This window comes from Rhinatrema bivittatum, chromosome 10, assembly GCF_901001135.1.
Source record: "Rhinatrema bivittatum chromosome 10, aRhiBiv1.1, whole genome shotgun sequence".
NCBI lineage: Eukaryota > Metazoa > Chordata > Amphibia > Gymnophiona > Rhinatrematidae > Rhinatrema > Rhinatrema bivittatum.
Window position 1 is genome coordinate 61,008,256 of NC_042624.1, and position 27,676 is coordinate 61,035,931.

General features: G+C 43.5%; 1 protein-coding gene across 1 annotated transcript in view; it reads left to right on the forward strand.

Moving 5' to 3' along the window:
* Positions 1–27,676, forward strand: part of QSOX1 (quiescin sulfhydryl oxidase 1) — a 114,251-nt gene that overhangs the window by 49,256 nt on the left and 37,319 nt on the right. The window contains exons 3-6 of the mRNA XM_029617753.1: positions 3,371–3,419; positions 6,882–6,996; positions 25,812–25,902; positions 26,483–26,628. Coding sequence (XP_029473613.1) covers positions 3,371–3,419; positions 6,882–6,996; positions 25,812–25,902; positions 26,483–26,628 — 401 coding nt within the window. The remainder of the gene's footprint in view (positions 1–3,370; positions 3,420–6,881; positions 6,997–25,811; positions 25,903–26,482; positions 26,629–27,676) is intronic.

Below are 27,676 nucleotides of genomic sequence, written 5' to 3' on the forward strand. Positions count from 1 at the left end.
CTTTATGAGCACCAAGCTCACACCCGAAATGTTAGAACAGGCCTGATAACATATGGGTTCCCAAGTGTCTTATTTTTTTATTTTTTTGGGGAGGGGGGGGTGTTGCTGGGTTTTCTGGTTATCAACTCAGCAGTGCATGCAGCTATAATATACCTTTTCATTGGTAGCTACAGTCACAGAAAGGAAGGGAGTGAGCCAGGAGGAATTAAATGTGCAGTGTTGGTGAGGCTTCTGACTGAAGTGGCTGGGCTGAGCTCTGAAAGAGGCAACTGTGCAACCAATGAGTATCCTGGAGAATGGGGGTGCAGAGAAAGGAGAGGAATGTGAAAGGGAGGGGCTGTTGCAAGCTAGGGAAAGGCTGATAGCAAGCAAGAACTTTACATAACGATATGGCAATGCTGGGGCAGGGGCGCTCACTATGTGAGGATATGATCACCAGAATGTGCGTGCCAGAGAGAAAGCCATCTACCCACACACACTCTCTGATACAGACACACCCTCACAGAGCGTGTGTGTGAGTGCTGCATGTGCCAATAAAGTTTCTTCAAGCTAAAACTCCGCCCGTGTGAGAGAGGGTGGGCCTGGCACTGTTGTCTCATTACTCAGCAACTGGTTCATGAACTCATTGGTTGGCAAGAGACATTTAACATCAGACCCAGAATCCAGGATATAACTCTCTGTATTATAAAAATATTAGGGGCTCCAGGTAGTCATTGTGTTATGTTGCGCATTTACAGACACAATGACCTCACCCGGAGCTGGGGGGCCAGGAGGAAGGAGCGCTAGTGTTTGCAGCACGGGGGCCAGCGAGTTCAATAGCGGTGCTGGCACTGGAAAGGCTAGTGGGGTTTCTCAGATCCCACCGGTACCACAAAGAAGGAAAAACAGTGACACAGGCACAGTATCCCGGGCCCCACCAGCACAAAGGGAACAAAATAAAACAAATGGAGGCATGGCAACAGAAGAGCTGGTGGGAGTTTCCCAGGCCCTACCAGCTACAGGAAGATCACCTCCGAATCTGAGGTGGTAGAAACTAGGAGCGGGAGAAGGGTGAAGGGGGGAAATGGGAGAGGGAGGAGGAGGAGGAGATGGGTTGGAGAAGAGGTGCAGAGGGAAGGGAAGTAGGGGCTGGAAGGGGGGCAGAGGAAGAAGGAGGTTGGAGGAAGTTAGTGGGGGAGGAAGGTGGAGGGAGGCTGCAGGAGGGGAGAATGCAAATCCTGCCCCCAAGACACACACTTCTCTATACACACACCACAACCACCACCTCCTCCCCCTCCTCCACCACAGAAACCCCCCATACATTCTATCCGCACCTCACTCTCGCACACACACTCCACTTACCTTTTGGATAACCACTTAGACACATACATCACTCACATACACAACACCTACACCTCATTCCCACACAGGTGGGGAGGAGTGGGGTATGTGGAGAATGTAGAGAGAACAAAGGTGTAAAGGTCCATGCACAAACACACCTTTCCACACTACCCCAGCAACACATGTCACGTGCACCACCTCATACATACACCCCACCCATCACCATATATCCCCCCACCTTCATACACTCTCTACTAGCCTTCTGACCTGTACCCTTACTCAACCTTCCCCACTGAACACCACCCCCCCACACACACATATACATATCTCCCTCCATCCCTCCACCCCCAACAGAGCATGTACAAGACACTGATAATGTACACATCCAGCTGAGGAAGACATAAAACCCGCCTTTTGATGTGGCCATGCAATTATCACTTTCTCTTTTTGGGGGTTCCCTTAACACCCACACGCACTCAATCTAGGGGAAGAAAAGGAGAGGCGGAGTCAAAAATTGTATTGCGAGTCCCCTCCCTTCCCTTCTTTAAAGTCACTTGCCCTCCCCAGCCATTCCTTGCATTTTCCTCCTAGGCCCGACTATGGAGTCTGGCGTGGAGAGCCCATTGGTGGATTTGGTGAGTGAAACAAGCCAGGGTGCAGCCTGTAGAGTGTGAGAGTGTGTGTGTGTGTACACATCCAGTCAGTGTGCTCAAACCCTGGTCTAGGGTGTGCTCTGCTTCTTAGTTTAGAAAAAATGTGAAATTTATTTTGGAGATTTTTTAGTACAGTTATGTCAGGGTTCAGGTCACCTGATGTATCTTTCAAGGGTTGGCTTGCTATGCTTTAGAGCGCTGTCGAAGTATGAGCTGCAGAGAAAGCCCATGGGCCAGTTTTGAAAAAATTCCCCCGGCTGATGTTTTCCTTCAATGCACCCCTGCTGCCACCTTGCCCTGTTTCTCACCACCATGCTGGGTAGCCATGGGCTCAGGCTGTGGGCTGATGCTGCATCCCCATCCTCATCTCCTCCTGGGCATTCTGCCAAAATAAGGGGCGAGGTGGGGCCACATTGTGACAGGAACCGTTTGGCATGCAGAGGTTCACAATTCCCATGTTAGGGCAGCTGGGCAACCACCTAGTGGGCATTTGACAAGTTCACCTGGTGCATTGGTAGTGGCAGAGGGATGGAGGTGGGAGGGGAACGCATTGTAAGCAGCAGTGGAGACACAGCAGAAGGCATCGGTAATACAGGGGATGTCATCCAGCGGCATTAGAGATGGAAACTTTTGAACTGGCCGGAAACCCTGCACTGTGGTCACCCTGAACTCGGGAACTATTTGTTGGCCCATGTGGCTGTCTTCTGAATGTTTTCTTCTTTAACTCTTTAATTGTATGTTTTCAAGGCATACATATAAAGAAAGTATTGACCCAGCAGGTCCAAGTAGCATAATTCCCAGAAGATATCACCCGTATACATAACATCAGAAGTGACCAAACCGTAAGGGGAGTAATTCATCATAAGCTTCTTAGGTGCTTGCAGCACTGTCACAGTGTTGATCATACAGATTCCACATGCAACTGTATTTATTTTGTTCATTTTTCAAGGCATATATGTTAAACCTTCAAGATTTGCTGGTTCACGGACTTGAGAGTTCCAGTAATCCGTGCAGGAATTAATTACCTCTTCCAAAATGTGGCTATTGTAAGTCGGGCTGCCAATAATAATTGACCGACCAGCATTCTGAATGTAACTGGGATCGTCAACACCTTCCCAGCAAACCAGTCAGTCAGACGCAGTGTGCAAAGGATATCAGCAGTTTCTCGAGCCACTCCTGAGCAGAACACCCGGACTCCTTGGCAGTGCCATCACGTGTGCATGCAAGTTCCAGCCTTTTCACAAGCTGCTGTCTTCTGACAACCGAAAACAGTGCCCCGTCCGTGACATGAAACGATCTGTCAACTCCTGTTCATAACGTCATCCCAGACCTCTCTGTTTTATGCACGTAGACTGTGAAGCTCATGCAGTTTTTATTCTTTCTCTCTCTCCTAATAGTTTTTCAAAGCCTTTGCCCAGAATCCATCTGATGGGATCCAAGTTCCAGGTATGTGTCAAATATTGGAATTATCTTTGATAAAGCATGGGATGTGAAAGAAACTGGACAGATAGCAGAAGTCCTGAGAGGCTGTACTAACAGATTTGTAATTAAGAAATACATTTTTATTCAAGGACACAGCCCATTAGAAGATGGACTATTTGGGCACTGAACAGCGTGAATGGTCGCTGACAGAGTAGACTGGGTCCCAGTATTTCATGCTGTTCAGTTTTGGCAGGGGATGTAGTTACTCAGTGAGTGCATGGTTCGTTCTTCTCCTTGTAATGACCAGTAAATAGCTGATGAATATTTTAATCCAGTTCAGTATAGTACATTATCATATATTATGTTTGGCCATATCATTCTTAGAAAATGGGAAACAAATATCTTCTTTATCCAGGATATCTAGAATCGACGCTTCTTTTCTCCTTATTGTAGTTTCACTTTCCTGGCATCCACCTGAAAAAACTCCAAGGGTCTTATTCAATAAAAATATTTTTTTTCCGTAGGCACAGAATGGGGAAGAGTCCTCTTTGACTTTTCTCTATCCATGCCCCCTCTCCTTTTGTTTGCTTTTTTTTTTTTAACTCGAGATTCTTGGCTTAGGCATGGATTCATTAACTTACAGAGAGAGCATCTCTCATCCCATCACTCCACTATTCCACACATGGGCACTGAGCACGCTTTTCCTATTCCAGCAGTGGTCGACAGAATTCCTTTCCCTGTGTGTGAACTATGCCAAGGCCTTCTGCCTACATAGGTAGGCTCTGACTGGCTGTAATAGGCAAGGGGGGTGGTGATGGGTCTTTGGCTGAAAGAGATGATTTAAGGGAGATGTAAAATTGAATGTGGACAAGTACAAAGTGATATGCATTGGGAAAAATATCCCTAAGTATATGTATATGATGTGGAGGCTCCAAATTAGGAGTTACCATCCTGGAAAAGGATAATCGAGTCACTGGGGACAATACACTGAAATCCTCAGCTCAGACGGCAATGTTGCATGGGAATGTGGATAACTTTACCCAGGGATTGGACAGAACGTAGCTGGACGAGTGTTCCCCTGACTATACACAGCCAAAGATAGCTGGAGAAAGTTATCCAGTTAACTTTAGGCCAGGAATTTTGCTGACGTGACTTACCTGGTTAATGTTGGCTGGATAACTCCGAATATTGGCATTCGCTGGCTAAAATGTAACCACGCCCCCATCACCGTATTTTTTTCTTATCTGGCTAAATTTTATGTGGGTAAGGAGTTACATGAACAAAATTTTAGCTGGAATGAGTAGAGACATTTTTAAATCTTGGGTTTTATTTGGGTAACTCAAAAAGTTACCTGGCCAAAGCCTTTGAATATTGACTCCTCAGAGAATGTTAAGAATTATTTGGAAAGGAACGGAGAATAAAATTGGGCTGTAATGATGCCTTAGAACCGATCCATGTGCGATTGCACCTTGAATACCCTGTGCAGTTCTGATCGTTCCACCTCTAGAGAGACAGAGCGGAGCTAGAAAAGATGAAGAAAGGCTAAGCAGGTATATTTTATTTAGATTTAGCTCCCACCTTTTCATTGGCAGCTCAGGGTAAGTTACATTCAGGTGCTGTAGGTATGTCCCTGCCCCAGCCTCATTTACTAAGGCTTTATCCCATTTTGTGTCTTTAGGGAAAATGCAAGGAAGTCACTTTCAAACAACTGCGCGTGGCAATCAATCCGTGTGCATGTGGCCATGTGTAGTCTTACCATAGTATGTTGTAACATGCATGTATTCTTAAAGAAAAATCCCCATATACTGTCTAACAAGCATATACACTTCACAAAAAGCAAAGGGACGGATTTTAAAAGGCCTGCGCGCGCCGGTGCGCCTATTTTGCATAGGCCGCTGGTGCGTGTAAAGCCCTGGGACGGGCATAAGTCCCGGGGCTTTCGAAAAGGGGAGGGAGGGGGCGTGTCCGGGGGCGTTCCCGAAACGACACGGCATTTTGGGGGCATGCAGTGGTGTTTCGGGGGCGGGCCCGGGGGCGTGGCGCCGGCCCGGGGGCGTGGTCGAGGCCTCCGGACCAGCCCCCGGGACCGGAGGATGGAGCGGGGCTGCCGGCCGACACGCGCATAGTTACGCCTGCTTTCAGCAGGCGTAACTTTGCCGACAAAGGTAGGGGGGGTTTAGATAAGGCTGGGGGGTGGGTTAGGTAGGGGAAGGTGGGGGGAGGGTGAAGAAAAGTTCCTTCTGAGGCCAAAATCGGAGCGGCCTCGGAGGGAACAGGCAGGCCGCGCTGGGCTCGGTGTGCGCAGGTTGCACAAATGTGCACCCCCTTGCGCACGCCGACCCTGGATTTTATAAGATACGCGCGGCTACACGCATATCTTATAAAATCCAGCGTACTTTTGTTGTATGCGATCGCGTAATTTTTAAAGATCTACCCCATAGGTTAAGTATATCAATGGTTTTATAATGAAAACTTCAAAGTAATCAGTAATGCAAAAAGAGCAACACTAATTCGGGTGTCTGTAAGTTGGAGGTACCCCGGTCCTCTCGATCATTCACTCTTACCAAATTTTTCAAGAATTATTTTTCATTGCCTTTAAAAACACGTCACATCAAATACAGTCACTGACCCTGAGTAGTACAAAAAACACAATTACAGCAACAAATATTGCCCCGACGTCAGCTGAGATCCTGGCTAGAGCGATTGACTGCAAAGATATTAAGAGAAGATTCCCCTGATGCAGGTCTTTTGAAACATCAGCTGACCTCAGAGCAATTGTTGTTGCTTTAATTGTGACTTTTGCATTACTCGGGGTCAATGACTGCATTTGATGTGACGTGTTTTTAAATTCAATGAAAAATAATTCTTGAAAAATTTGGAAAGGATGAATGATTGAGAGGACCGAGGTATCTCCGTTCAGAGACATCTTACACTTTTCCGACTTGCTGACACCCAAATTAGCGTTCTTTTTGCATTACAGATTACTTTGAAGTTTTTGTTGTAAAACCGTTGATATAACATTCTTTGCTTTTTGTGAGATAACGTGTGTATCACTTATGTGCATATTATAAAATATGCATATGTTTATCCCACAACATATGCACGTATATAGACCAGTGCTCACAGGTGATAATTGCATTGAAACCACGTATTTCTTTGCATTGGACATGCAAACTTTATCCACCTATTTTAAAAATATACGTGCATGAGAAACAGGAATGCATCTGCCAGGTACTTCTCCATGACCTGGATTGGATGCTTTCAGAGACATTATGCCGGGGTCGGTGGACCATCGATCTGACCCAGCGTGGCACATCTTATGTTCTGGAACTGGCTGCAGTTCAGCAGGTGGCAGGAGTTCTGGTTGCTTGAATGGAATAGCTGTACTTGGAGATGCTAGCTGCAGTGGATAGATTGGCGGGGGCTCTGGCTGGCTGAAATGAATAGGTTTGAATTTGTTCTAATCTTGTCTGTTGATGGCTTCAGTTCCCCCTTTAGATTCTCCAAATATTTTTGCAACGTTGAGAGAAATGATAATTACTTATCTAGAGAAGCACGAGGACTTGTGGCCGCCTGCCTGCCCGCCACTGGGACCAGCAAGGTAAAATGGGAGTGGTGTCAAAAGCAAAATGTACCTGGCTTGGCAGAGGAGAGAAGTGAAGTAGTTGGGAACAGGTCTGGAGCACTCATGAAGTAGGAAGAAGAGAGTGAAGCCTGTCTAAGCTGAAGTGTACCCTGGTGGGAGGAAGGGTTCTGGAGATATCCTTGGAACAGTTTATTCACATGCTAACCATACTATTATTATCTTAGGATACAGAATTTTTCCACATTATGTGCCTCTGTACGTTCACTACCTAGTTGAGAAAATATGTACTGTGACATATTTACTACAGAGCCTGTTTTCAACCACTCCTGAGTACCTGACTTAGCCAGCTCAGTTATGACTGAAAACCTGCCCAGGTTTTACTTAGCCAGACAAAATCTAGCCGGTTAAGACAGGCGCTAAAGGATTTCTGAAAATTGGTCCATTGGGCTCGATGGGAGTTTAGTGTGACCAACATGGCACACCTTATGTTCTTAATATAAAAACAACAATAACAACATGAAACAATATGCGAAAATAACAGAATATACCAATGCTTCCTGTGTGCCGAAGGCTCTCTATAACTGATGCTGTTACATTACCATAATCATCATTAGTATGAATGTTGGTAATTATATTCAATACAAAAATAATGGAAAACAATATATCATCCAATCAACTATTACAAAAAAAAAGATATATTCCAAAAAACCAAATAAACAATTTTATGAACTTATAAGTATTCACCTACATTACAATATATCCTAAATCACAACATCCCATAAATATCATAATCCATCCGATAAAAATAACAAATATACCTATGCTTCAAAAAACACCAGACAAACACATAAAACACACCTTTCACATACACCACAAATATCAAAAAATCTTCATCCCTCCCAACATGTTTCACTCAATAAAGGTTCCTCAGGGGGGAGAAAAACAAACCTCATTAAAAATAAACAATAAGTGTCAAACATCTGTTTAGATGGAAAAGCAACATTTTTTTCATACACTTATTCACAAACTTAATACAGTGAAATACCAATATTTATTTATTTATTTATTTATTTATTTATTTATAGTTTTTTATATACCGCCGCTCATCAAAGATATCACGTCGGTGTACAATGAACAGGAACTTACGCCGGAGCGTTATACATTTAACAGGATTAAATAAGCATTATACAATTAACAAAAGTAAGAATATATATATTTGAACATAAAACAAGTAGAATCTTTTAAAACAGAACTATCATTTAGGATTAACTGAGCTGAGTTAAACAGAGCTGGAAAGTAAAGGGATTTTAGGAAATTAGGTAAGAGGTTAGGGACAGGTTAGGAGGAGATGGAGTTATAATTAGGAGTGATAAGAGAGGGGAGAAAGCGCTTCAGGTGCAATTAAGAGCAAAAGTATGGAATGGTATTTACAGTAAGGACATAGAAAAGGGGAAATTAGAGATAGTGTAGAGAAAGGGGGTGTTGGGTAGATAAGGCAAGGCATAAAAAGGGGAAGAAAGACATATATATTTCAGGTATAGGCATGTGTAAATAACCATGTCTTGAGTTTTTGCTTGAAAGTTTTGGGAGATGGCTCAAGGCGCAGTTCAGTGGGCAAGGTATTCCATAACAATGGGCCAGCAAAGGAAAGCGCTCGTGCTTTGGTGGAGGCATGGTTATATATTTTGGGTGATGGGGTCTGTAATGTGGCGAGGTATTGATTTCTGGTAGGTTTAATAGAAGTTTGAAATTGCAGTGAATTATTAAACCATTTCATTTCAGGATTGTGGAGGGCTTTATGGATCAGAGTTAATGTCTTGTACTGTATGCGATATTGAATGGGGAGCCAGTGAAGGTCCTTCAAAACTGGCGTAATATGTTCCTTTGAGTTTGTGTTGGTAAGGATACGGGCTGCAGTATTTTGCAGAATTTGTAATCCAAAATGTAGGCATAAGAACCTTCTCAAATCCAATCTTCTCAAAGGAGAATAATATGAAAATCATCAAAACAGAGGTTTCTAGGTAAATGACTCCAAGCAGCCAAATCTTCACAGAGATGATTATCCAAATCACATTTTCTGCATTCGAAGCAATCACAAAAGACTTTCGACTTCAAATTTCAAAGTCAAAAAAGGAGGACGTTTTCTCCACATAGAGTGTATCTGTTGAATTAAACAACCGTTGCTGGTAACCAGGAAGTTGGAAAAATATTCAACATCTCAGTAAAAGCCTCCATAAAAAAGGAACTAAAAAAAAACAGTTCAAATGTGTGAGTTTCATTTCAGTGACAAAACACCATTTTTGAAAAAGATGTTTTTAATGAGGTCTGTTTTTCTCCCCTGAGGAAGCTTTATTGAGTGAAACATGTTGGGAGGGATGAAATGATTTTTTGATATTTGTGATGTATGTATTATGTGAAAGGAGTGTTTTATGTGTTTGATGCATGGGTGTATATTTTATTTCTCTGGGATGGTATTTTGATATTTATGGGATGTGATTTAGGATATATTGTAATATAGGTGAATACTAATAAGTTAATAAAATTGTTTAATTTTTTTTAATATATTTTTTTTTTACTAATAGTGGCAATTATATTCAGGCATGGTATAAAGATGTGTATATGAATATTAATTTTTGAGGAACTCCATTTTATTCAGAGTTGTTAAGCAAATTTTCACACACATTTTCTGCATCAAACTGAATGTTTTAAGTGTGTATCTGTTGTATAGTTTTATCCTGACTTATTTTCTTCTCTTTTTTAACTGAAGACGGTCTTTAGCTAGGGAGTCTCATTTGTGAAACTGGCTGATCTGCTTGTCTTCAAAGAAAACAAAGTTGCTTACCTGTAAAGGATGTTCTCTAAAGACAATAGATCAGCATTTAAATCCAGTTGCCTCCCTTTGGAAGTTGTTGCCCCATTCTCAGCTTTGTTAATCAGAAACTGAGGTGGATTGCAGAGCTTCTGCTTGCACAGGAAACCCATTCTGTAAGGGGCCATCTGCAGGGTCATGACTGGTGCTCTCCTGTCTTCAGGGAACCTTACCTGTTTGATGTAAGCAGCTTTGCTTTATCCTTCTGATCTGAAGTCTTGTTATCAGAAGTACTAACTGGACATCTTAGCACAATTGCAAACTAACGGGCCGATATAGTTCCCAGCGCGCGCACAGGCCAGTCTCCTGTGCGTGCGATTCAGTATGCAAATTAGGCCCGGCGGTAAAAACAGGTAAAAGGAGGCGTTAGGGACACTAGCGCTTCCCTAGCGCCTCCTTTTGGACCGGAGCAGCAGCTGTCAGCGGGTTTGACAGCCGACGCTCAATTTTGCCGGCGTCAGTTCTCGAGCCCGCTGACAGCCACGGGTTCGGAAACCGGACGCCGGCAAAATTGAGCGTCCGGTTTTCGACCCACGGGCTGACTTCAAATTTTTATTTTTTTACTTTTGGTAACTTTTGGGACCTCCGACTTAATATCGCCATGATATTAAGTCGGAGGGTGCACAGAAAAGAAGTTTTTACTGCTTTTCTGGGCACTTTCCCGGTGCCCAAAGAAATTAGCGCCTACCTTTGGGTAGGCACTAATTTCTGAAAGTAAAATGTGCAGCTTGGCTGCACATTTTACTTTCTGAATCGCGCGGGAATACCTAATAGGGCCATCAACATGCATTTGCATGTTGCGGGTGCTATTAGGTTCGTCGGGGGGGGGGGGGGGGTTGGATGCGCGTTTTCGGCCCCTTACTGAATAAGGGGTAATGCTAGCGAGTCGAAAACGCGTGTCCAATCGAGGGTTAACAGTGTGCTCCGTCGGAGCGCACTGTACTGTATCGGCCCGTTTGTTTTGGAAGTGCACCTAAGAGCTTTTTCGTATAATTGATACATTTTTACTTTTTGAGCTACCAAGATTTTTTGTTATTCTATAGACACAATACTGTACCTGTATCACATCCCTCTGTAGTTCTTAGCTCAGGAACACAATATTTTGAGTCATTGTCAAGATGTTTGTAATGGAATTCCTAGTAGGAGGGACCGAGCCTTGTGTTAGAGCTTGTTCTAACACTCCCCTAGTATAGCAGTCTATGCTTCTGTAAGTGCGATTATCTGCTCCAGTTACCACAGCATCATACTTAATTTAGACACACCTAGGCTTATATGTAAAATGTATACTGCAAGCAGCATACAAATCTGAAATAAGTTTAGTCTGTCATGCAATAGAAGCTCATTAAAAACCCACATACGTCTTACACGTGACTTGGCAAATTGCTTTAAATAAAACAAAGTAAGCAAAATAAGCTCCCAGTCAATTGTTGTATTCTCATTTCCAGAAATGGATGCATTTCAAAGGTTAGTTCATCACGTCTATGCCCCAAGGCTAGCATCACATCAAGATGCAGCCAGGAAAATCAACTTAAATTTAATCATTGTGCAGACACTGGACCATTATGCACTACATAAGAACACAAGAAACACCCTGCTGGGTCAGACCAGGGTCCATCAAGCCCAGTATCCTGCCTCCAACAGTGGCAAGCCAGGTCACAAATACCCAGCAGATCCCAAAAAGTAGATCTGTTTCTTGTTACTCCCAAGGATAGCAATGGCTTTCCTTAATCTAATAATGGGTTGTGGACTTTTCCTCTAGGAACTTGTCCAAATTTCTTTGAAACCCCACTATGCTAGTTACCTCGATCCCATCCCCTGGCAACAGATTCCACAGCTTGATACTGCGCTGAGTGCAAAAGTACTTTCTACCATTTGTTAGTTCCATGGAGTGTCCCCTTGTTTTAGTATTTTTGAGAAAGTTAATAACTGTCTTTATTTACCCCTTCCACCCCTCTCATGATATATAAATCTGTCTTGTCCCTTTTCAGCCATCACTTTTTTCAGAGCTCTAACCTGCATAGCCTCTCATCAGAGGGGAGCTGTTCCATCCTCTTTATCAGTTTTGTTGCCTTTCTCTGCACCTTTTCTAGTTCCGCTGTGTCTTTCTTGAGATGGTGTGACCACAACTGCACACAATACTCAAGGTGTGGTCACACCAAGGCTCGATACAGAGGCAATATGATATTTTCTGCTTTAGCCCCCATTCCTTTTTGGATCATATCTAACATTCTGTTTTGCATTTTTTATTGCTGTCATGCACTGAGCAGAAGATTTCAATGTATTATTCACAAGGACTCCGAGGGCCTTTTCCTGGATGGTGACTCCCAAACCGAACCTAGTATTGTGTACCTGTAGTTGGGATTATTTTCCCCATGTGCATCACTTTGCATTTATCCACATTAAATTCCCTCTGCCATTCAGTTGCAGTTCCTTGCAATCTCCTGCTGTTTTAACAATTTTGAAGGATTTTGTGTCATCTGCAAATTTGATCACCTCACTTATTGCTTTTTCCAGATCATTTATGAATATATTAAACAGCACAGGTCCTAGTACCGATCCCTGTGGTACTCCACTAACGACTTTTTTTCCATTTGGAAAACTGACCATTCAGTCTTTTCCTCTGTTTCCTGTCTTTTAACCAATTTTCAGTCCACAATAGGACACTGCTTCCTATCCCATGACTTTTTCAATTCTTCAGGAGACTCTCCTAGGGGACTTTGTCAAATGCCTTCTGAAAATTCAAATACACTATATCAACTGGCTAAACTTTATCTACATGTTTATTTACAGTTTCAAAAAAATGTAAAAGATTGGTAAGGCAAGACTTCTGTTTTCAAAAACCATGTTGACTGTTCCCCATTAAGCCATATCTGTCTATATTGCTAGTGATATTGTTTTAAAAAATCGCTTCTATCATTTTGCCCAGCACCAATGTCAGGCTCACCATTCTATAGCTTCCTGGCTCATCCCTGAAGCCCTGTTTTAAAATTGGTATTAACACTGGCCATACTCCCATTGTCAAGTATTGTGACTGTTTTAAATGATAGGTTATAGATTACTAGTAACTAGTTTGCAGTTTTATGATTGAGTTATTTTAGGGCTCTGGGGAGGATTCCATTCGGTTCTGGTGATTTCTTATTCTTTAATTTGTCAGTTTGACATACTGTGTTCTCCATTATCAAAGAGATTTGTTTTGTTGCTCAGAATTACCACCATTAAAAAAATATTTCAGGTGTGGATATGTCCCCAACATTCTCTTCAGTAAAAATCAAGGCAAAGAATTAATTCAGTTTTATGCTATTACTTTGTCTTCTCTGGTCACCTGTTGTATCCCTCGGTCATCTAACATCCCAATTGACTCCTTCATAGGCTTTTTGTTTCAAATGTACTTGAAAATTGTTATGGTTAAGCAGTGTTTGGGTGGATTCTTGGGTAGGAGAATGTGTCTTCCTTCATGGTGGGCCACTAGTAAAACTTTTGCAGTTTAGACAGAGTTCTGCGTTGACCAGGGTGTCCAGCCAGTTTGGAGTCGTGAGCCCTTGCTAACAGCTTTTTTCTGAGGTTCTTGGGTACGATGGTTTTACCTGCAGGTACTGAGTGAGTAGCTGCCAAAATAAATCTTTTCGAGCCAATGATGTGTTGTGGTTCCTCTGGGATAACCTCAGAGAAGAATGAGTGAGATAAGGCATCTGCTCTGATGTTTTTATCTCCAGGGTGGTATTTCAGCACAAAGTCGAATTTGTTGAAAAACAGAGAACATCTCGCTTGCCTATGGTTTAGGCGCTGTGCGTGGCAGAGGCACTCCAAATTCTTATGGTCTGTAAAGACTGACTTGATGTTGCACTCCTTCGAGCCAAGGGCACCACTCCTCGAATGCCATCTTTATAACCAGGAGCTCTTTATCTCCTATTCTGTAATTTTTCTCTGCTGGAGAGAAGCAACGAGAGAAGAATGAGCATATGTGTAAGGCCTTGGAATCACCGGTCTGGCTTAGCATGGCCCCTACGCCGACGTCTGAGGCATCGACCTCAACAATGAAGGGCTTAGTGGGGTCCAGGTGTCGGAGACATGACTTGCTCAAGAAGGCGTCTTTTAGTTTCTGGAATGCAGATATTGCCTCCATAAGACCAATTAGCAACATTGGCACCTTTCTTCGTCATAGCTGTAAGCAGAACAGTGAGCGAGGAGTAGTTCTTGATGAAAGTCCTGTAATAGTTGGTGAAACCTAAGAAACGTCTGAGAGCCTTCAGACCAGTGGGTTGAGCCCAATTCTTTATGCTCTCCAGCTTCTGTGGATCCATCTGGAACCCTTGGTTGAAAGTAATGTAGGCCAAGAAAGGCACTGATTCCTTGTGGAATTCGCACTTAGACAACTTAGCGTATAGCTGATTCTCATGGAGTCTTTGCAGTACTCTTTTGACATCCTCCAGATGAGTGGTCATGTCTTGGGAGAATATCAAGATGTCATCTAAGTATATGATGACACATTTGTAGAGGAGATCTCTGAAAATGTCGTTCATTAAATTTTGGAAGACAGCCAGGGAATTGCACAGGCCAAAGGGCATCACTAAATATTCAAAGTGACCGTCCCGGGTGTTGAAAGCCACCTTCCATTCATCCCTGAGCGAATGCAAAGTAAGTTGTAGGCTCCTTTAAGATCAAGCTTGGAGACGATCTTGGCTCCTTGTAGTCTGCCAAATAACTCTGAGATGAGAGGTAGCGGGTAACTATCTTTCACAGTTATTTTGTTAAGACCTCTGTAAATCTATATACGGACTTAATGTTCCGTCCTTCTTCCCCACAAAGAAGAAGCCTGCGCCAGCAGGAGACTTGGAGGTTCTTGTGAAGCTTTTTGAAGGTTAAGAACGTAAGAAAATGCCATACTGGGTCAGACCAAGGGTCCATCAAGCCCAGCATCCTGTTTCCACAGTGGCCAATCCAGGCCATAAGAACCTGGCAAGTACCCAAAAACTAAGTCTATTCCATGTTACCATTGCTAATGGCAGTGGCTATTCTCTAAGTGAACTTAATAGCAGGTAATGGACTTCTCCTCCAAGAACTTATCCAATCCTTTTTTAAACACAGTTATACTAACTGCACTAACCACATCCTCTGGCAACAAATTCCAGAGTTTAATTGTGCACTGAGTAAAAAAGAACTTTCTCCGATTAGTTTTAAATGTGCCCCATGCTAACTTCATGGAGTGCCCCCTAGTCTTTCTACTATCCGAAAGAGTAAATAACTGATTCACATCTACCTGTTCTAGACCTCTCATGATTTTAAACATCTCTATCATATCCCCCCTCAGTCGTCTCTTCTCCAAGCTGAAAAGTCCTAACCTCTGTAGTCTTTCCTCATAGGGGAGCTGTTCCATTCCCCTTATCATTTTGGTAGTCCTTCTCTGTACCTTCTCCATCGCAATTATATCTTTTTTGAGATGCGGCGACCAGAATTGTACACAGTATTTAAGGTGCGGTCTCACCATGGAGCGATACAGAGGCATTATGACATTTTCTGTTTTATTCACCATTCCCTTTCTAATAATTCCCAACATTCTGTTTGCTTTTTTGACTGCCGCAGCACACTGAACTGACGATTTCAATGTGTTATCCACTATGACACCTAGATCTCTTTCTTGGGTTGTAGCACCTAATATGGAACCCAACATTGTATAATTATAGCATGGGTTATTTTTCCCTATATGCATCACCTTGCACTTATCCACATTAAATTTCATCTGCCATTTGGATGCCCAATTTTCCAGTCTCACAAGGTCTTCCTGCAATTTATCACAATCTTCTTGTGATTTAACTACTCTGAACAATTTTGTGTCATCTGCAAATTTGATTATCTCACTCGTCGTATTTCTTTCCAGATCATTTATAAATATATTGAAAAGTAAGGGTCCCAATACAGATCCCTGAGGCACTCCACTGTCCACTCGCTTCCACTGAGAAAATTGTCCATTTAGTCCTACTCTCCGTTTCATGTCTTTTAGCCAGTTTGCAATCCACGAAAGGACATCGCCACCTATCCCATGACTTTTTACTTTTCCTAGAAGCCTCTCATGAGGAACTTTGTCAAACGCCTTCTGAAAATCCAAGTATACTATATCTACCGGTTCACCTTTATCCACATGTTTGTTAACGCCTTCAAAAAAGTGAAGCAGATTTGTGAGGCAAGTCTTGCCCTGGGTAAAGCCATGCTGACTTTGTTCCATTAAACCATGTCTTTCTATATGTTCTGTGATTTTGATGTTTAGAACACTTTCCACTATTTTTCCTGGCACTGAAGTCAGGCTAACTGGTCTGTAGTTTCCCGGATCGCCCCTGGAGCCCTTTTTAAATATTGGGGTTACATTTGCTATCCTCCAGTCTTCAGGTACAATGGATGATTTTAATGATAGGTTACAAATTTTTACTAATAGGTCTGAAATTTCATTTTTTAGTTCCTTCAGAACTCTGGGGTGTATACCATTCGGTCCAGGTGATTTACTACTCTTCAGTTTGTCAATCAGGCCTACCACATCTTCTAGGTTTTCCTGAATATATTCGGACATGGCTTTATTCTCTGCCACGGAGAGAGGGTACACCCGTCCTTTGGGTGGTTCAGTGTTCAGCTTCAGATTAATAGCACAGTCATAGGATCTATGAGGTGATAATACGTCTGCAGCTTCTTTAGAAAAAACATCTTGGAAAGATGCACATTGAGGCGGCAACTCCAGAATCACTGGGGTAGTTGGCATGCAAGGTATAGGAACAACCCCCATTAGGCATTTACCATGACAGTCTGGTCCCCATCGGGAAAGCTCCAGAGTAGCCCAATTGAATTGAGGCATATGCTGCTGCAGCCACGGCAGTCCCAGTACTATATGGTGCATGGCCGAAAGGAGATAGTTTCAGAATGGAGAGCTCCAGTCCGCAGACATACTGGTTCGGTGAGCTGGGTTACTTCGCCCAGCAAGGGCTCTCCATGGATTGAAGATAGGAGTAGTGGATACTTCATAATTGTAGTGGGAATCCGCAAGTACTCCACTAATCGTTGAAGAATGAAATTACCTCCTGCCCCTGAGTCCACTAGGGCAAGAGTCTGATACTCTAAGGGTCCGCAGATCAAGGATACAGGAAGAGAGAGCGGAGGAGAGGGGGCAGTAAGACCTAAGAAGAGTCCTCCTGCAGGACTTAGGTCTGCCAATTTCCCGGACATGTAGGGCATGTCTGAACAGCATGGCCAGCTTGTCCACTGTACATACACAGCCCCAGTTTCTTCCGTGTTCTTCTCTCTTTAGCTGTCAGTTGCATTGGTTCTTCTTCGCCAGCAACTGGAACCGGGGGAACAGGCCTGGGTGTGGACTTAACTCGAGTTTCACTCTGAAAGGGTCTTCTGGGAGTCTTGGTCTCTTGAACCTTGTAACGAAGTCAACGATCAATCCTTGTTGCCAATTTCACTAGTTCAGCCAAGGTCTCAGGCATTTCATGAGCAGTGAGCTCGTCTTTCAGACGAGAGTTCAGTCCTTCAAAGAAGAGGGTCCTCAGGCATTTAGGGTCCCAATGTAATTCAGATGCCAGTGTCTTGAATTCGATAGTGAAGTCAGCTAAAGGTTTATTATCTTGCTTCAGGTGAAGCAAAGAAGATCCTGCAGTGGTATACTGGGCAGGGTCATCAAAAACTGATTTGAACAGCTCGAGGAATCTTTCCATATCATGTAGAATAGGATCCTCGCTTTCCCACAGCAAAGTGGCCCAAGTCATCGCTCCGCCATCCAGATAAGACAAGATATAGGTGGTCTTGGCATAAGCTGTGGGGAAAAGGCTAGGTTGCAGGGAAAAGTGCATGCAACACTGATTAATAAAACCTCTGCATCTCCAAACTTCCCCCGAGAAGCGTGTAGGAGCAGATAGAGGTACAATAGTCTTGACCATCACTTCTGGCGGTGTAGCTTCTTTACCTGTGGTGGTGGGTAAATTTATCTGTGTGTGCAGTAAGTTGAAGGCAGTAGTCAAACTCTCCAGTGCACACTGCTGTTCGGAGATTCGCTGGGCCAGGCCTGGAATGGCCTGCAATGCGGTGAGCTGAGCCGAATCCATGGAGTTAGCAATCTGTTATGGTTAAGCGGTGTTTGGGTGGATTCTTGGGTACTGTGGCAGATGACCACGCCCACGGGAAGGAGTCCCGTGAGGCGCCGCAGTACTGGGCTAAACGCAGGACGCACAAACACAGAGTTAGTTCTTTATTTATACAGCTTGAAGTATGCCACCAGAGGTGGCAGTAGTGAGGTAGTCTGGATGTAGCAGTCTCAGGACCCTCGGCAGAGGGGACCCTTCTCACCCCGTTGGTATAGGGGGATTCCGGTGTACGTTTCCCAGCAAGGCAGTACTGTGGATGAGATAGACTGAGAGTTAGATTACTCACTAGATGGTTGCTGTAGGTATGCGATTCCACCAGGTTGAAGAAAATGATACAGGCACCGAGGCAGGGAGAGCAGGCCCTCAAGGAGTGAGTACCTGATCCCTGTAAGGCACCTGAAATAAAGCAGAGGGCCCCCGAGGAGCGGGTACCCAGGATAGCAATACCCCGAAGGGCAGAGAGAGAGCTTCCAGTGGCAGCATGGAAGCGGCAGAGTAGCTTAGACAGGACGAATCTGAGTTTGATCCAGTCTTTCCAGTCTTTGCTAACTCAACGAGCTAGCAACTTAGTACAGGCTATATACCCGGATGGCGTGACGTCAGTAGAGGGGAATGCCCCCGAGGTTTGCACCATTGCTGGAATAAAGAAGTGGGTGACGTGCGCGCACCCTAGTAGGCCCTTGGGAGGAGCATGGCGGGAGGCAGCACCATAGCCGTTCCGGGGACGCTGGAAAGGTCGGCTTGTAGATGCAGTGGCAGCCATCTTCCCTAGGGATGCGGGAGGAGCCGTGAACAAGGTGAGGCAAACGGGGCGAAGCCGTCTAGCACAGACAGATACAACAAAAATGTTTTTATTATTAGCTTTGCCTCTATGGCAAGCTTCTTCTTAAATTCTTATTTGGCCTGTCTTGCTAATGTTTTGCATCTAACTTGCCAGTGTACTTATGCTCTTGCCTATTTTCTTTTTTTTTGAGTGATGCTTTAACTGTCATTTTCACCTCATCATTTAACCATGCTGGCAGTCATTATGTCTTCCTTCTACTTTAAACCATGGATTACATTTTATGTGGGCTCCCGAAATGGTATTTTTAAACAATGTCCATGCCTCATGCAAACTTTTAACCTTTGCAACTACTCTTCCCATATTTATCTAATTTCCTCATTTTGCCAAAGTCTCCCTTTTTACTTAATGTCCTCCCTCCAGTTATTATATCAAATTTGACTGCATTATGATTGCTATTCCTTAGCAGCCCCATCACAGTAACCCCTTGCATCAAGTTTTGTGTTCCACTGACAACTAGATCTAAAGTAGCTGCCCCTCTCATTGAGTCTTTGACCAGCTGTTCCATGAAGCAGACATCTAAAGAATTAACCCCTCACTGCAGAAAAGCACAAAATGGAAGATGCTTTCTGAATCTCCACATTGAGTTTGTTCTGCCTGTGCTTTTTTATATGTTGCTTGCTTATCTTGTACTATGGTGAATAGGAAAGGCAAGATGCAAGTGTTTCCAGCAGAGTCAGGGATGATCTCCACTCCTGTGCCCAACATTCAATTTGTTTGCCGCAGGGAAAGGAAGTATATTTCCTGTAATGGTGGACTGCTAGGAGGGATGGCAGAGGAAGGATTGCCATTTCTCTCCTTGGCCTTAGATACCACCTTTAGCCTGGTGGAATGGAGGATACTAGCAGATTTGGCCAATGGAAGCTGCAGCATTCTTGACCAAGAGTGGTCCCCAGTTGATGACGACATTGTAACGGAGGAGCCGAGGAGTTCGGATGAAAGCTCAGGGCGTAACTCTGCTTGGCTACCAGAAGTCACTGGAGCTGGTGACTGTCTCCAAGGGAGTTCAAGGAATATTGGGAACCAAGCAGCATAGACTGCCTATGAAAGGAACTGTGACAGACTCAGATCAGGTACTGTTTGCTTTGAAGAAACCTCAAGATTTTACCTTGGAGGCAATCTGGTTGGCTATTGAAGGCATAGAGGGAACATTGTCAACACAAATCCTCAGGTCTCTATTAATATTCAGGATATCAGTGGAAGGCTTGTGGTTAAGGAGAAAGGGTTGGAGAAGTTTAATAAGAAGCTGGGAGCAATTAAGCAAAAGGTCAACCAGGTTAAAAGCAATGAAGCCTTTTTGTTTAAAGATAATACAGTTGTATACCGTCAGCTGGAAAATTTAGAGAACATTTCTAAACATAAGAATTTGAGGTAGATTAACTTTCCTAAGTTGGATCTGATTTCTGTGAAAGAGAGATTTAAAAAGTATTTCACAGAAATTCTGGAATTTCCATCAGGATTCCTTCCTCCTATTTCAAGTGTCTTTTTTTGTTTACCTCATCTGAAAAAAAAACTTGAGAAGTGAGGAGCAGGTAGATCTGTCTCCATTCTCATCAGATAGCCTGGATTTAACGGTTTTTTTGGGAGACATTGGCAAAATGCATGTAAAAACTGCATCATTGATTGTGAACCGGACAGAGATTGGATTGTAAAATTGTTTTTCAGGCGTAGAGAGAAGCTTTTTTTTTTTTTTTCAAATGTAAGATAAGAATTTTTCTGGCTGTAGCACAAACTACTCAAAAAAGGAGGAAACAGTTTTTGCTTTTGAGACCATGGGTTTTTCAAATTGGGGCAATGTTTTTCTTGAAACATATATCAAAATGTTTAGTTCAATATCAGAATTGTAGTTAGGGTTTTAGTTACCAGGTTAGTTCACGCTCTTTCTTAATGTCAAAGTGCCTTCTGAGGATTCTCTGATGACTGCCCCTTGTGAAACTTTAGGAACCGAGGGCTAATTTCTCCTTCATATTTTGGCTGATGTACTAGATTTTATTTTTCAAATACTTGCTGTTTGTGAATTTCTTGGCATTTACTCCTTTACTCCTCCTTTTGGGAGATTTTTGAGTGTTGTTGAAATTGATTTGAATTTTGTTTGAATTTGGATAGGTCCCTTAATATTGTTCACCTGTATATGTATCCATTTTTCCTAACAAGAATTATATTTCTTGGAGTATTTGATAAAATGAATTAAAAATAACAAAAAAGTATCCTCTCTGTAATCTCCTAATGAGACATTGACCAGTCAATAGAGGGATAACTGAAATCCATTATTATTGTATTGCCAAATGTATTTGCCTTTCTAATTTCTGCTGGCATGTCACAATCTGTTTCTTAATCTTGGCCAAGTGAATGGTAGTATACACCCACTGCTATACTCTTTCCCATCACACATGGAATTTCTATCCATAAGGATTCCACACTGCATTTTGTTTCCTGCAGACTTTTTATCCTGATTTACTCTGTGCCATCATTTTCTTATAATGCCATTCTTCCACTAATTTGATCTGCCCTTGTATCACCATGTCCCATTGGTTATCCTACTTTCTCTACATTTCTGAGATGCTTGTAATGTTTATATACTCAAATAATGCAATACAGTCTAACTCTGCAATCTTACTACTCAGACTTCTGGTGTTCACATGCATACATTTTAAAGTATGTATTTTATTTGTATTTTTCTCTCCCTCTGTATTCACAACCTGTTTATTAACAGAAGATACAGGCAGTACAGAGCATTCACATCTGTATTTTCCTTATCTACATCCATCTGGGCTTCCTAAACCTTAACCACAACCTCTCTATATTATGGAGTTTGGTGTTCCAGACAAAACTGGCTTGATGCATTTCACTCAGGGCTGTCCCTAGAATTGGGCAAATCGGGGCCATCACCCCAACCCTGTGCTCTGGGGCGAGCCCTGTGCTTCAACATTACATGGTCCTCCCTTCTTCCAGCACAGACCTCTTCCCCACCCAGGGCACAATTACTCCTCCCCCCAGTGCAGGTATACAGAGGATGGTGTTGAATTAGGGCCTTTAGCATCAAACAAAGACGTCCAGTAATGTAGTATGTGAAACATAGCCACAAAAGAAGGTGTTGTCATCTGACTATGCTTTAGACTAGGGCCCTGTTTACTAAGCATTTTTCTCATAGACACAAAATGGGAAAAACATTTAGTAAATAGACTCCTTAAGAATGTAAGTAAAATAGGGGCCATATTCCTATCAGGATGTGCCTCCCCCTATGCCATTCACTGTCTCAAATCTCAAACGCATATCAGGCACAGTAATTGTTAAAGAGTTGAAAACATATTTCCAACACTTTAACAATTACTGTGCCTTGCAGAAGTCTTCACACCCTTGTGCATATTTCACATTCTGCTGTCTGAAAAAAATATAAGGCAAAATTAATTAAAATAGTTATTTGTTTCCCTGATCTATAGAACATATTGTATGCTTTCACTGTAAATATTACAAAAGTAATAAAGAATTAAAAAAAAAACAAAGTCTTGATTGCATAAGTCTTCACACCCCTTGTCACAGCAAACCCAGATGATTTCAAGGTTCAAAAACTTGCCTTGACAAGACTCATTATGAGTCTTGTCATATCCATTTAGGCTTCACAGTTCCTCTGTGTAAGTTTCACATTCTTTCCATCACTACTTCTCTAACTCCTAAAAACAAAAAAATTAAAACATTTTTTACCTATAAAGTTCCAAAGTGCACTATCACCATACAAGCCTAATATATAGGCCCCTAAATGGATATGGCAAGCAGTTTGCATTACTGTGTGTTATAGAAAAGACAGATCTTTAGTGAAATTTATAGGGAAAGATTGTGAAGTCTATATGGATAGAGGATTCAGAGTGACATCGCTGAGAAAATAATTTCTTAGTCATTCCATTGATGAAGCGGTATTCTGAGACTATATGAGAGCATTGCTATTATATAGCAGGATAAATTGGAATTATAGGACATACTAGATTCACTTTTTGTCCTTTAGAAGATTGTCAATTTCTATTTCAATTTTAAATTTTTTACTTTATATTTTAAATTGTGATGGGAAAATTAACAGATGCACCCTATATGTGAAATTATAAAAATTAGTGAATTTTGTTCCCCTGAAGAAGCCCCTTGTGGATGAAATATTTTAAATCCTGTTAGATGTTGGGTAATGGATAATACAATGATATCTGTTATGGATTGTTGAGCTGGATGTGATATGAAAAAGTAGTATGAGTGTGTATATTTTAATGAAGGAAAGATGATATGGAGTGTATTGGGACTGCATTGAGCCACCTGTCATATTATGTTAACTCTTTGATAAATATTTGGATTATCATTCAGATTGTTGTTAATAAATATGAATGTTAGATTAGATTCCTTTATAGTTCTATATTTATGTCGTGTTGGAATCTTTAGTTGCCTTCAATGTGATTGTACCTTAAGGTTTCCATCACTAAGACACTGCCATGATCAGGCCATCCCTCCAAGGTCCAGTAGCCATGTGGTAAGAACATTGCTGAGGTCCTTGTGAGGCCTAAGATTACTTTAAAAGAACCTCAGAGGTCTCTGTCTGAGACTGGGGTTAATGTTGACTATGGAACAATTTTAATTGTTCCATAAACAAGGCCTATTTAAGAGGGCAGCAAGAAGGAAGCCACTGCTGAAGAAAGGCCATACAATGTGCCAGATAGCATTTGCAAAGAAACACTTGCAGGTTGATTTTAAATGCCCGGAGCGTGCAAATACCGGGAGATACGCGCGTGGCCAGGCGGCGTGCATGCCGAGCGCATTTTCAGAGCAGCAGAGGGGCAGGGTGGAGGACGGCCGCTGGCACGCGGAACTTACTTCTGCTCGTCAGAGCAGGTAAGTTTTAAAACAAACAAAAAAATAAGGGTAGGTAGGTGAGGTTTAGGGGTTGGGGCAGGGAGAGGGAGAGGGGAAAAGGGAGGAAGGGTAGCTAGGGGGTTAGGGAACTGGGGAAGGCCCAATTGCGTCGCCGCGCACTTTTAAAGAAAATCTCCCGCCCTTGCAAGTTGGTACCCGCGTGCACATGTCGATATAAAATCGAGCACACGTGCATCGGGTTTTATAACGTGCACATGTTATGTGTGCGTGCTGGGAACCATGTGCACATGGATGCCGGTGCATACTTTTGAAAATTTACCCCTTGATGGAGCAGTACACAAATGTGGAAGAAGGATTTGTGGTCTGATGAGACCCAAGTGGAACGTTTTTCTCTCAAGGCTAAGCAATATGTGTGATTTAAAGCACAGCACATCACCTTGCTAACAGCATCCCTACCGTAAAATATGACGGTGGCTGCATTGTGTTGTGGGGATGCTTTGCAACAGCCAGAACAGGGAAGACTGAGGATGGATGCTGCAAAGTACAGGCAGATCCCGGAGGGAATCCTGCTCCAGTTTGCCACAGGCCTGGGACTGAGGAGAAGATCCACCTTTCATCAGGTCAATGATCGTAAACCCAAAGCCAAACGCAAAAGCAGTAATGGCCAGAATAAAGTGAATGTCCTTGCATGTCCCAGTCAAAACCTAGGCCTGAATCCAAGCGAAATCCTGTGGCAAGACTTGAAGTCTGCAGTCCAACTTGAAAGAGCTTGAGCTCTTCTGCCAAGAAGACTGAGCAAAAGCTGCACCATCCCACTGTGCAAACTTGGCTGACACTTATCCTAAACAAATCATGGCTGCTACCGCTGCACCAAGGGGCTTGCATATGAAGATTTCTACAATGAAGACTTTTAGGTGTTTTATTCGTAATTACTTTTGGAATATTTCTCTAATTGTTCTTTCACAGTGAAAATGTAGAGTAGGTTGTGTAGATCAGTGAAACAAACTCCTACTTTAAAGCCTTTTGACTTGTATTTTTTCGACAGCAGAATGTGAAAAATGTACAGGGGTGTGAAGACTTGCAAGGCCCTCTCTCTCTCTTTCTGTCCCTCATGTTTGTCTCGTCAGTGAATATTTAGGAGATCCATTGGAGAAACGAGTGGGGAAATCAGCAGCAACAGAAGCAACAGAAAGTTTTTTTTTTGTTTAGACATAATTGTTTGTTGCTCACAGTAAATGCTACTAATTTTGTAAAACTTTTCTGAAAATACAATAAGACTTCATAGGAAGCTAGCTAGTAGTAGTGGGGGTGTAATCGACTTTTATGACCACAGCAGCTTACCTTAATTCTTAATCTCACAAAAACTACACTTCATTGAAAAAAAAAAAAAATTGTTATATCGACTTTTACTCACGAGGAATTAACAAATCATTTCAAAGCCCAACATTGCTCTAGTTTCTTCCTGATAGGGCTTGTTTCAAAGGAAAAGGGTGTGTAGGTGTGAATATAAATCTCTCTAGTGAAACTGTTATATAAATGATATGATGTATAAAACGTGGTCCATGCGGTGACTTTAGTCGAGGCAGTCAGCAAGACTCACCCTTTAGGGTGACTTTAGGACAGCGTTTCATCCGAAGAGGTAAGCTGGCCCTGGGGAACACTCAATAGCTAAATGTAAGCAATGCTCACCACCATCCCCTGCTTTTACCCAGGTACAATATTGCAGGTTGGCGGGGCAGGACATTGAAATCAGGCACGGAGTTGTCCGGGTCACTTAAAAATTAGCCAGACGTGGTTTTTTGGCCAGATTGTGGGAACTTCCCGGTAATTATAGCTAAACAGAAAATAAAATGGGAGCATTCCTTGCAATTTGGGAACCCTTCCATAACCTCTGCAAAAAGATATGAAGTTGTAATGGATAAGTATTCACATATAATAATTAAAAAAAAAAAAATAGGGGTGGAAGGTTGTGTGGAGAAAGGGTTTCAGAGAGCAGTTTATTCGCAGGAGAGCTTGGAGCAGCATTTAAAGGGAGAAGAGAACATGGACAGAGCTGGGGCCACATCCTGGAAGGCTCAGTGGGGTCAGGGCGATCGGGCAGGAGGGTTTATTTTGCCGGCAATACCCTGGTTTTGTATCTTTTTAGTGCGGCTGAAGTGTGGAACTTCTTCAGAAGTAACACTGAGCAGTATCTGGCCCTGATCTTCGAGGAGGAGGATTCGTACCTGGGCAGAGAGGTAAGCCCTGCCTCCCCTCCCCCTTTCCACCTTCTGGCAGGGTAACAGTTTGGCCTGGTGGGGTTAGGGGCATAATTCGGGTTATGGAAATTCATGCACCGTGCTGGCAGTGGGAAGAGTGCTGATAGGTACTGAATTTCCATATATATTATATACAGTTCGGTATACGATATATTCCTTACTGTGCCCTGTATGTGACTTTTGATTTATTAGATATGTATTTCGGCCCACAGCATGTGAAATTCCTCAGAATGAAGTACCAACTTTTAAGTAGCCTGAGCAAGTTTTGAATAGCACCCGTAGGAGTGCCACTGACCACCTGATTCCCAGGCCCCCCACACGCCTCAGTGTGTTACTCCCGCACTGCTTCATTACACCACGCCTTGCCGGGAGAGACCGGGGCCGTCGAAGCTGTCCCCGGGCCAGCACCTCCGACCACTATCATTCCCGTGAATGGATCCCGCTGCTGCCGTACTTTGTGGGTCCCTGGCTTCAAGCTCTCCGCATGCGCTGCTGCTTCCAGTTTTGTGTGTGACCTGTATGACATTTGATTGCGCTTCCTCCCTGTTCCCTGACGCAGGTGGCGCTGGACATGGTTCAGTATAAGAACATCGAAGTAAGGAGAGTTCTGAGCCGCAACAAAGAGCTGGTGGCACAGTATAACGTCCGCTCCTTCCCGGCTCTGTACGTGCTCTCCAGAAATGGCTTCTCTTCCCATATCCCTCTGTAAGTGTGGCATTGCCCTTTGCTGAATGCGCTGCGCTCAGAGCGCTGGAGTCTGCATCGTGCGCCGTTAGCGTCCTGGCGGTCAGGCTGGGCCTGCCTTGCACGTTCTAGAGAGCCTGGGGAGGGGACTGGCTGTTATCGGCAAATGCCACCTCCATGTCTTTACATCTCTCTGGGCTGCTTCCTCCCCCAGTCCTCCGCATTCACAGCATCCTGCTCTTTCCTCCTGTTCTCTTTCTTCTCTCCCCCCCCCCCGTGCGGCGTGTGATCTTAGAGTCAGGAAATTTGTCCCGGTGCCAGCAGGCTCAGGCACTCGAGCTGATGAATCAATCTGGGCACAGGGAACATTTTGGCAGCAAAGCCGGAGTTGAGCGATTCAGTCCCCCTCCCCATTGCCATTTCCCCCTGTGCTACATCTCCTCCATCCCCCCACCCCCACCCCCAACACACTTTCCATTTTCCTAATTGCAGAAAAGTTCATTAGGAATTGGACAAAAAAGCAAGCCTTGAATGACTGGTGTTGAACAATGGCGGCAGCTCTCGGTCCCTCTGGTGGTTACCCTCCTGAATGGCACGCTACCTTCCGCCAGATGGTGCATCTGCATCCTCAATGGATGATTGATGCCAGGCTGCTGACGAGGGGGAGAGGCACCTGTGGCTCTCTCAGGAGGAGATGGGTGGGGGGGGGAGGAGAGCAGTATGTGTGTGACATGGAGGGGGGGGGGGGGGGCGATCAAGAGGGATTTGAAGGAGCCGGGAGAGGTGGGGAGCAGAGGGGGAAATGGCAGTGCTAACTTGTTGGGCTCTGGTGCTGCTGGCTGCACTGCCGTTAAACATGTTTTTATTGTATTGTCACCGTGGAGCTGGCGGAGGGATAAATTTTAATTTGTGACGATCTCGTCTCTCTGCCATCTGCCTGTCCTGAAACATAGAGCTGGGAGAGAGACCAAGAGAGCAGGGTCTGCTAGCACCAGACAGTTTGCTCAGAGGATCGTTGGGTTAAATGGGATGTGAGGGGATTAGAAAATAAAGGGAGTTTCCCCAGGTA